This window comes from Esox lucius, chromosome 11, assembly GCF_011004845.1.
Source record: "Esox lucius isolate fEsoLuc1 chromosome 11, fEsoLuc1.pri, whole genome shotgun sequence".
In the NCBI taxonomy this organism is placed as follows: domain Eukaryota; kingdom Metazoa; phylum Chordata; class Actinopteri; order Esociformes; family Esocidae; genus Esox; species Esox lucius.
This window is the reverse complement of record NC_047579.1, coordinates 36,466,022-36,476,579: the sequence shown is the minus strand read 5'-3', so window position 1 is coordinate 36,476,579 and position 10,558 is coordinate 36,466,022. Positions and strand designations below refer to the sequence as shown.

Below are 10,558 nucleotides of genomic sequence, written 5' to 3'. Positions count from 1 at the left end.
TGACCACAAGTGTGCGTTGTGTCAGACTTTGACGGATCAGGAGATCTGTGTCAACAAGAAAACATAGGGAAGACATTGTGAGATGTCGATGTAGTGTGCAGGTTCCACTGTCAATGTAGTGTGCAGGTTCCACTGTCGATGTAGTGTGCAAGGTCCTCCAAGACAGGATCATCACTGTCAAAAAGGGTCATAGTTTTTGTTTTTGCCTGGGTGACTCTACACCTACTGTAGCACCACACCTCATTAGTTAATAATGTTAGGATGAGTTCATTAGGTGAATCAGATGAGAAATGTTGGAAACAAACCAACAAATAGGTGCATTCTTTCACGCTGGGTTAAATATTTCAGCATGGCATTGAGCAACATCGAAGAAAACCTCAGGAGCTTTATGTGGATATGAGCTCTCACTTCAAATACAGTTGGGTGCAAACGTTAGCATCCTCCTTGCTTTCAGGATGAAAAGTACAAAAATGAACCTCTATCATGCAATTTATCTGCAGAATTTATATTTTATATTAATTTAAATGTGTTTCTTCAGTGGGTTACAACATGGTCTTGATATGACAACAGTCACGTCAAAGGCAGAATGGAAGATAAATTGGAAGCTCCAATGATTGCATCCCCTCTGACTATGCCTAATTGATGAGTGGAACAAGGTGTGATAGATTTGGATCACAATTAAGGTCTGCCATCGAGCCAATCTACTGGAACAGGGTTGTATCAGTAGGCTAATTGTCAAGCAGTTTGTTGTGAGAAATCAAGGTGCAATGGGATCAGGAAAATAGCTTTCAGAAGCCCTGAAACAGAAAAGCTTTCACAAAGCTGGATTGTTGTATAAAAAGATATCCAAGCGCCTAGGAATACCATTACCAACAGTGAAGACCATAGTCCAGAAATTGATGAAAAATAGACACACAAAGTCACTACCAAGGAGTGGAAGACCTACAAAAATTACCCCCAAAACAGCCAGAGTGATTGTCCGGGAGATCCACAATAATCCGTAACAAACATCAGGATGCCTGCAAAAGTCTTTGGAGACAAGTGTTCACATCTCCACAATCGACCGCATACTGCATAGATCTAGATTGTTTGGTAGAAAAGCTTGCAAGCCATTGCTAACTTCTAGACACAAGCCAACCCGCTTGGAATATGCAAAAGAACAGGTCAAGAAACCCTTTCAGTTTTGGAAAGAGATTGTGGTCTGATGAAACAAAAGTAGAATTCTTTAGACATTATCATCAATGGTATGTGTGGCAACATAAGAAAACTGCCTATGAGGAAAAGAATACCATTCCCACACTCAAACATGGTGGCGGTTCTCTGATGTTTTGGAGGTGTATGTCTTCATCAAGCACTGGTGCCCTGAGGTTGAATGGATGCAGAGAAATAGAAACAGATTTTAGGTGCAAGCCTCTAACCATCAGTCACCAAGCTAAACATGAGGCGTGGATGGATCTTGCAAAGAGACAATGATGCGAAACATAAAGCAAAATCTACAGAGAAATGGTTTGACAAGAACAAAGTTAAGGTGTTGCCATGGCCCTCCCAGTCTTCAGACTTTAATATAATAGAAAATATCTGAAGAAGGCAGTGCATAACAGACAGACGGCCAAGCAATATGAAAGGGTTTGAAAAAGATATGTCATCAAATATGGGTGACAATTACAATGGATATAGTCCAAATGTTTCTCAGAGGGTACCCAAAGAGGTTGGAGGGAGTTATAAAGGCAGAGGGAGAACATACTAGCTATTAACAGTACAACCAAAAAAGGGGAGGCAAACTTTTGAACTGATATTATTTTGAATATTTCCCCCACTTTTTTTTTACATAAAGATTTTTTACATTTTTGTTACTTGTGATAATGAGAGGACATTTGTAAAACATGAAGTCACATTAAATGGCTTATTATTAAATATTTAGCTTTGTTTGATTTATTTTTGGCATTTCATCATAGGCTGATGCAAACCTTTGCACTCAACTGTAGAAACTTTCCACCGTTTTAAAGTAAAATCATCCTTCCCTTTTATGTTAATCCTCGGTTTCATAACGTGTTGAAGAGGAGTGCAAGGAAAGCAGGGAACCGGTGAGGCGGACGGAGAGGGAATTTCCAATAACTGTGTGAATATCAGTGTCAGAGAAAACAGTCAGGTCTATATCGAGGATAGGGCGCTGTCTCCACTTGGTTCACTTTCCATGTATCACTGTGCTCACTGTGTGTGTGCATGTGTGAGAGTGTGAGATTGTGTGATTGTGTGTGTGTGTGTGTGTGCATGCGTCCTTGTGCATTAGAACTTGCACTGTGTAAGTTCTTCATTTGGCTTAGACTCTAACATCACCCTCCCCCAAATCTCTCCTTGTCTTGTGCATATTAACAATAGCCTATTCTGTGTATGTAGGGACCCACCCAACTCAAGGACGCGCTGCGAAGAGAGTTGGGAGTGGACACTGGAGGGAGAGGAGAGAGAGTTGAGAGGGGGCCAGTCTTCAGGGACAGTAGAGAGAGAAGAGTTGGGAGGGGGCCTGTCTTTCAGGGACAGTGGAAAGTTGGGAGTGTGCCAGTCTTCAGGGACAGTAGAGAGAGGAGAGTTGGGAAGGGGCCAGTCTTCAGGGACAGTGGAGAGAGAGTTGGGAGGGGGCCAGTCTTCAGGGTCAATGGAGAGTGAGGAGAGTTAGGAGGGTGCCAGTCTTTAGGGACAGTGGAGAGAGGAGAGTTGGGAGGGGGCCAGTCTTCAGGGACAGTGGAGAATGAGGAGAGTTAGGAGGGTGCCAGTCTTTAGGGACAGTGGAGAGAGGAGAGTTGGGAAGGGGCCAGTCTTCAGGGACAGTGGAGAGAGAGGAGACAGAGTTGGGAGGGGGCCAGTCTTCAGAGACACTGGAAAGTTGGGAGTGTTCCAGTCTTCAGGGACAGTGGAGAGAGGAGAGTTGGGAAGGGGCCAGTCTTCAGGGACAGTGGAGAATGAGGAGATTTAGGAGGATGTCAGTCTTTAGGGACAGTTGAGAGGGAGGAGAATTGGGAAGGGGCCAGTCTTCAGGGACAATGGAGAGTGAGGAGAGAGAGTTGGGAGGGCGCCAGTCTTTAGGGACAGTGGTTTGATTCTCGTCTGGGAGGATGGGGACTGCTGTCATAGTATGCTGATGTCAAAGTATTTTTGAGAGTGCATGTGTATGTGGGTGTGGGTGTGCTATGACAAACGTGTGTATGGGTGTTTGTCATTACTGTGTTTGTTATTATCAGCTCAGCACATCTAAAGCATTGGGTCATTTCTATCTTCTGGATTGCAGTATCTCTTTGTCTCTAATTTAGCAGTGTCTCTCTGTCTCTCACTTAGTCCATCCATATCTCTTGCCATGCACATCTTGAGCTCCGCACCCAACAATGTGTGCCGTCAGCACTCAATACCCCAGAAAGTCCCCACCCGTGTTACATGCATAAAATCACAATACATCCTATCAGAGAGAGAGGTGGGGGGGGGCAGAGAGAGAGGGACCAGACAGAAGGTCAGACTCTCGCCTTCATGCTCCGACACGACAATCTCCCTGCCTCTCTAACTGCACGGCCCACAGTCTTTTGAACCAGACTTCCTCCATTGTCACATACACAAATATACAGTATCTGAGTGTCTGGGTCCGCACACTAGTGCAATTATATAATTATAATTATATAATTATCTGACTGTCAAACAGGGGAGGGTGGAACTGAAAAAGAGACGAGAGCTTTTGTGCGGCGAAGGATGGAATGTGTTGCGCTTGGCATTTTTCTGCATAAGGGCAGCTTTCTGGGACCCTGTGCCAGGAGTGGAGGGTGAGATCACAGCTGGTGGTGCCCACTCTCTCTCCGTCTCTCTCTCTCAGTCAGTCCTGGGGCATTCCAGGTCCATGCAGCTGCTCTTAGACGGCCTTTCGCTGTGTCTTCGCCAGGATTCTGTGAGTCAGAAAATAAGGGGTAGGTCGCACTGCGAGAGTGTGGTCCGAAGGCCATGGTTAAGCGCTCAGTCCTGCGATAACGGAGCAGGTCCATTGTTGCCACTCAGAAGATGTTGGTGGGATAAGAGGCCAGACAGGTGTTGTTTGAGATAACTGTAGATGGCATCGCAGGTCAACACTAATGAATCAGGCGTTTTCGCAAACCTTGTTCCTATACTGAAAGAGACTGTGCCTCGCTCAACCCAGATTTTCATTGAGGACCCCTCTGTATTTTACTCTCAGTGGGCTTTTACTTCTTCATCAGGGGGCCCATTTACTATTTAATGAAAACCACAGGACCCAAAGGGTCTCTGACACCAGGAATAGTTTAAGAAGTCCTCTTTGTTAGCTGTACCGTACGCAATTCCTATCCCATCCAGTGGTAATATCTAGGAACGCCAGTTACACACAGGCTCCATTTTCCCGCTCTGCTCTCAGTGTCTATCAGTACTTGGCCCACAGTGACACAACATATTACTTATCATGCAAACTATAAACAGTGGAAGAGGAAAAAATTGTACTTTGGGAAAATTCCCATAGAATTCTTGTCTGTCTGATCCCCTTGCCTCTCGTCAAAGCCCCCCCCCGTGCAAATCACACAGCAGGGTGTATGTGAAAGAATGCTAGGGGGACGGAGGGCAAAGAGCTACGGGGCTCCAGATTCCCATCCAGAACCCGATGCTCCACCATTAAATAGATGCCACAAATATTTATTAGCTGCAGGAAAAAAAGAGAGTGAAATACAAAAGTAGCATCAAAGCGAATAACATAACAATTTGTCCTAGAGACGGAACTGGATGAAAAGCCAGTGATGAGAAGTGTGGAGATACGCCAAGGATACAGACCCCTCCCGTTGCCATGGCTATGAGAAGACATGCTATTCGGTTCTAAAAATACCCCAAACAAATTGTTGTGGATGCAGAACGTTTGTCTCGATCAGGGGCATCTTCCAAAACTCTTTGGCCCGTCACCAGAATGACATTTTCCCATCGATGCGATGAAGCGATGTGGCTCCGTGGAGCTCCGACATGTCTCCAGCGGCGGCTGACCCACTTGAGAAGCAGTCCAACCCAAACACAGGAACTGGGCACAAAGAACACTACTACTGTGGACGGTTGAAAACCTGGAGCTTTATTATCTATAGAAAACTGCTCACTTGATATTTAGCAGCCACAAAGGTAAGCTGTGTGGCTGGTTGGGGCTGCGAAAGGACTCCAAAGCGCTGCGGTTTATACAAATTAAAAGTTAATGTATTAAACCCTTTAAATGACATTACCTGTTACAAACACAGTTCCCCTTAACATCTGTGAATTTGTCCATGAGGAAAAATGTTTGCTGATAAAGAGCACGTCATGTTGCATGTGCGAATGAAAGGGGGGGACATTCGCATTACATTACATCACGGTAAACTTTCCTTCAGCAGAGTCGAGCCTCCCTCCATCCTCAATCAATCAATCAAATGTATTTATAAAGCACTTTTTACAACAGCAGTTGTCACAAAGTGCTTTACAGAGACACCCGGCCTTAAACCCCAAGGAGCAAACAACAGTAGTGTTGGATTTCAGTGGCTAGGAAAAACTCCCTAAGAAGGCCGAATTTTAGGAAGAAACCTAGAGAGGACCCAGGCCCAGAGGGGTGACCAGTCCTCTTCTGGCTGTGCCGGGTGAGATATTAAGAGTCCAATTGGAATAATTAATACATTTCTCTGGGCTTAATCCAGAGGCTATTTGATTATAGACTAGGTCAAAAGTATGACCAGGTGGACAAGGACAGGGACAGCAACGGGCCCCCAAACCAGGTACTCCGCAGGTGTGGACCAGGACCTCATCTCCTCCTAAAATGTAAAACTGGAGGAGACTGAGAAAAGTTAGAAAGTGCATTCCTCATATCCCCCAGCACAATAAAATAGCAGCGTAACACCTTGGAACTGAGACGAGGGGGTCCGGTGACCCTGGGGGAGACCCTGGACAGGGCCCAACAGGCAGGAAATCAGTTCACCCACATTGCCAAGCATCAACCAAAGGGACACCTACCAACCGCAGCCAGCCTGAATGAGGGCTGAGTATTGCCAGCAGAGTACAGCCCAATTGCACAAGTGCGCAAAAGAGAGACAACAACAAGCCATCCTGCCTCCATCCTCCCTCCATCCTCCCTCCACCCTCTCCTTCATTTTACCAGCCAACTGACGGGTGACAGACCTTTCTCGCAAGATCTGCCAATGAGCCTCTACTGCAAAGGTTTCGATACACACTATTTTACACCACCTTGTGAACCCTGCAAGAACATTTTCAGAATGTTTAAATCAGGGCTCGGTTTTGATAACCTGTCCTGTTGGCCGTCCATCCTTCCTGGAGTGTACTGACTGAATGGAGAGAGAGCCTCTGACACCCAATGTCGTTCTGCTGGTCCCAACGACACAGCATCCTGTCAGGTCCAAAGTGCAGGCTGTTCTGTGGATTTGAACGGCTCAATGGTGCCACCATGTGTTGGAATGTGGTTTAACGCGGCAAGGCAATTCTCCTCAGCTTCACACGACAGGATAGGTTGAAGGTTACCGCTGCGGGAAAAGACATTGCCGGCAGTACCAGCGCCAGCAAATCTGGAACCATCAGAATCGAGTGCAGCTTGTGCCCTGATGAGGCCCAAACACATTTCAACAAGTTTGCCTAGTAAACAATTATACATATAATTATCAAATGTCACTGTTTGCTCTTACAATGGTGTGTATTCACACCAGGCTGCTTATACTCACAGTTGCCAATATGTCAAATTATTAACGTGTCCCATTATCAATGTGTCCAAACTTGACAGAATCTGAACAGGCGTAAGTGAGGACATGCTGCAATTAAACAGTGTAGTCACATTGTGGGTGCGTTGGACAGGACATTTAGATAAATGCACTTGCATTTTATTTCACTATCGTTTAAAAACAGAACATGTACACGTTTGTAGAGATGTATCCATCTGAACTAAATGTTCAATTATTCGCTTGCATTGCCATTCCATTGGCTGTGTTGTACAGGACGATGCCCCCTGCGCTGGTGTTGTAGATCTCGCTGAGCCCTCGTTTCTGCACGGTGAGCTGGTGACAGTCAATGTGACGGAACTCGCAGGCAAACAGGCCAAACAGGACAAAGAAGGACATGACCAAGGCCCACTCAGAAATGGATGCCACTGAGCTGTAGCCAGTATCGAAGACCAGACCTATCGCCACTGTTAAGGAGAAAGGGCATTTAAGGAATGTAACACAAGTGATGACTGTCTATAACATAGCTTTTTTTAGTGACACGATACAGTTTATTATATATCTTTCATGAGCCGTTTTTTCACTAAGGTGAATGTCTAACTTATAAAATTGTATCCTTGTGTGTCATTAAGTTGAGGTGATCCTATCCCTGTTCATATTTGTTGCTCCTGAATCACCATTGCTCTACCCTTCTCTCCCTCTATAATCTCTCTGTCATATATCTGGTGCCAAAGGATACTGGTGACAACCAGAACACTACAGATGAGGCAGAGGGCAGCTCGGAGAGGCCCCACCCACCAACAGTCTTCAGAGGGCCGGACTTTATAGGTGAGCCACACCTGCAACCAAAAGTAGGCCAGACCCACAAAGAAGGCCAGGAAGGCCCCAAAAACATGGATGCCAAAGAAAACAGACTGCTGAAAGAGAAAGAAAGAGTAATGGTGGTGAGACTATAGCGGAAGGCTAGATGTATTAAATCATTTTTCCAAATAGTATATAAATACATTGCAAAATGTCACAAATTAAAGGCATGTAATAATGTATATTTTAAATAGAATGTATGATAAAAAAATATAATATAATGCATTTGTTTGTTTATACAAACACCCTAGAATTAGAGTGAAATGGGTATTTGATTGACAATAATACAATGATAACACAAAATGATACCTGGAAGTTTCCGATGAGGGAGATGCCCAGGCAGGAGATGAAGCCCAGGATGATACTGGCGATGTTCACCCTGCTGTTGTGACCGTAGTCTCTGACCTGCTGAAACCGGATCACCACGATCCACAGGGCTGACACAGCGGAAGGATGGATACAATCAACAGGAAAGTTGGGGTAGTGTGCAAAAATAGGAGTGAATTATTGAGAAGTGTGAAATACACCTGTATAAATAATGAAACTCCATAGACGTACAGCATTAGGCCAAATGTTTAAGTATACATTCATGGATTATTTTGGAACCCACTGGGTCAAACTTTACTATACTTACAGTATAATATATGATTCGAAATAATGGCATTTAGTCCACTTAAAATATACACCGAATTTATTTCAAACATATAACATACCTGTGTATGTACTTAAAACTCTATGCTTATATAAGAGTAGTATATACTTACTCAAGAAAGAGGAGATGTGGCAGACCTGGGAGAATATACAGCTCTGGGGGTCATAGGTGCCACATTCACTGGAGGGCATACTCTCATTGTTAACTCTTTTACAAACAAACTGCAATTGACTCACTGAAAATTCTACACCTGGTAGTGAGACCATGGTGCCTGCGTGGCTTTGTGTTGTGGTTAAACCAGTGTGACCGGCCTAGCGACACAGTGCAGCAGAAGACGCCAGTAAAACACTCACCTGATGTAGGGAAATCTCACTGTGAAATTAACTGTGTCATTCGACACAGCGATTCCAAATCTATGAGCAACAACAAGTCTAGTCAGTATTTGAATTCTTGAGTGTTTCTGACACACAGGATATGATAGGATACTGTTATGTACTTGCACTGCATAAGATACTTACACCACCCATTTGATACTTACACCACCCAAATGCCCACGGAGCCAAACACTGCCAAGCAGATGGGGAGCAATGCCCAGAGCCACATAATTACAGCAGTCAACCAGATGCAAGACAGATGCAACAAAGGCAACTGAGACACCCCGACAGACTTCAGCCAAACTTCAACACAAAGAGGCAACGACCCTCAATCCAAAAATAGGTCTTACCCCAGAAACCTTCACATGGTGACTATCCCGAAACAAAAACAATGAGCACTTTCATGTTTCTTTTGAAGGTAGATTAGGGAGAGAAAGACAGGCTTATGTTCACTCATGTCAGCCACCTCAGAGCTTCAGACAGGAAACTGAATCCTTGCGAGGGAGTGTCCCCAGTAGACCAAAGATAGGTATTGAAACGGTGTATGTGAGTGAGCTTCTGCTACTTGATCGCGCCACGGTGCTCCAAGGGGTTGGCGGAATGGACCAAATGCAGCACCGCCTGTCAGCGTCATTCACCATCACACGAGGTCGAGCCGCAGTGAAAGCATCGGCATTGGCATGTCACCTAGCAACCGAGGAACGACGCTTATAGCATCCGCCACTGTTGCGGTGATCCATGGCAGATTGTTTGCAGAGAAACAAGGTGCCCTGGGAAAACTCTCTCGGCTTCCAGGGTTCATACAGCATGCTGTCTCTGTATCGTAAGTGGAACAGTAAAGCCCTCCCCTTGAGGTCAACACCCTGGAGGGGCACGGCACGAGGGAAACATTTGCGTGCGTTGATGCACAGAGCCCCTGGTGGCGGAAATATGTCATCTTTACCTGTTAGAATATGGTATTTAGAGAAATCTATTAATTCGATTTTTTTGGCAATGTGTTTAATTAACACACAAAACAGAGTCCAGTTTTCAAACACACTGCTGGCACATACTTCGACACACACACTCCAGGGAGATCATACAATCCCCCATAACTTCTCATTGATGTGTAAACTCTACGTTATTTTTGTAAACTACACAGAGTTGCTTCTGCTGCTACAATCTCAGTTCACTCCTATTCAGAGATAGTTTTTGTTAAACTTTAGTTACTTTATCTAAGTAACAGCGGTGTTAAGGGGCCGCAATGATTATACAACTCAGAAACTTTTAACTTGAAGGAAGTGTGTTAGCAAGAGAGGTGTGCAAAGGAGGTCCACAGTCGATATGTTATTGGGATCGAACTCACAACCAAAAAGTAGTAAATCAACTGTCTGCTCAAGGTCCAAACGATATGTTACTGTAAACCCATACGGAAAATAAATGTATTTTAAATATATTTTTGAATACATTTGGAAAATATATTTCCGAACACATTTGGAAAATATATTTCTGAATACATTTAGTAAATATATGTCAAAATGTTTGAAATTGGCCACTTAAATATATTTATGAAAAATGTATTTAATGCATTTTTTAAATGAATGTCTAAATATAATGCAGCATCAGCCAGGCGGTGTTTTGAACCTGCAGGCGCATTCTACTGTCAGGCGCACTAACCACTACACAAAAACAGGATTATATAATTAGAAGAGGGAAGTAGTGTTCTTACCAAGTTTGCCTTAGTACGTTAGACTATATTTGTGACTACATTTGGACAAAATTGAAATTTATTTATACATTTTTAAATACATTTCAGAATAAAAGCTGAAATATATTTTGATAGCGGAAATGTATTTAGAATTAAGTTAAATGTATTTATACATTTTTAAATACATTTCAGAGTAAAAGGTGAAATACATTTTGATTCCTGAAATGTATTTTGAATAAAGATAAATGTATGTACACATTTTTAAACACATTTC

At 43.8% G+C, this 10,558-nt stretch overlaps 1 protein-coding gene across 2 annotated transcripts; it reads right to left on the bottom strand.

Annotated features, from left to right (window-relative positions):
• Positions 1–6,856: 6,856 nt before the first annotated feature.
• Positions 6,857–9,528, bottom strand: LOC105031168 (modulator of macroautophagy TMEM150B). Of its 2 annotated transcripts, none has more exons than XM_013135917.4 (6): positions 8,762–9,528; positions 8,577–8,636; positions 8,336–8,403; positions 7,881–8,008; positions 7,450–7,627; positions 6,857–7,168 (listed from the first exon to the last, which is right to left on the bottom strand). In XM_013135917.4, the coding sequence occupies exons 1-6, from the start codon at positions 8,824–8,826 to the stop codon at positions 6,942–6,944; spliced, it is 726 nt and encodes a 241-aa protein (XP_012991371.2). In that variant the 5' UTR covers positions 8,827–9,528; the 3' UTR covers positions 6,857–6,941. The 2 variants fall into 2 exon arrangements, with proteins under 2 accessions (XP_012991371.2, XP_019906433.2); XM_020050874.3 differs by having other exon boundaries at positions 6,857–7,177; positions 8,762–9,518.
• Positions 9,529–10,558: the final 1,030 nt, after the last annotated feature.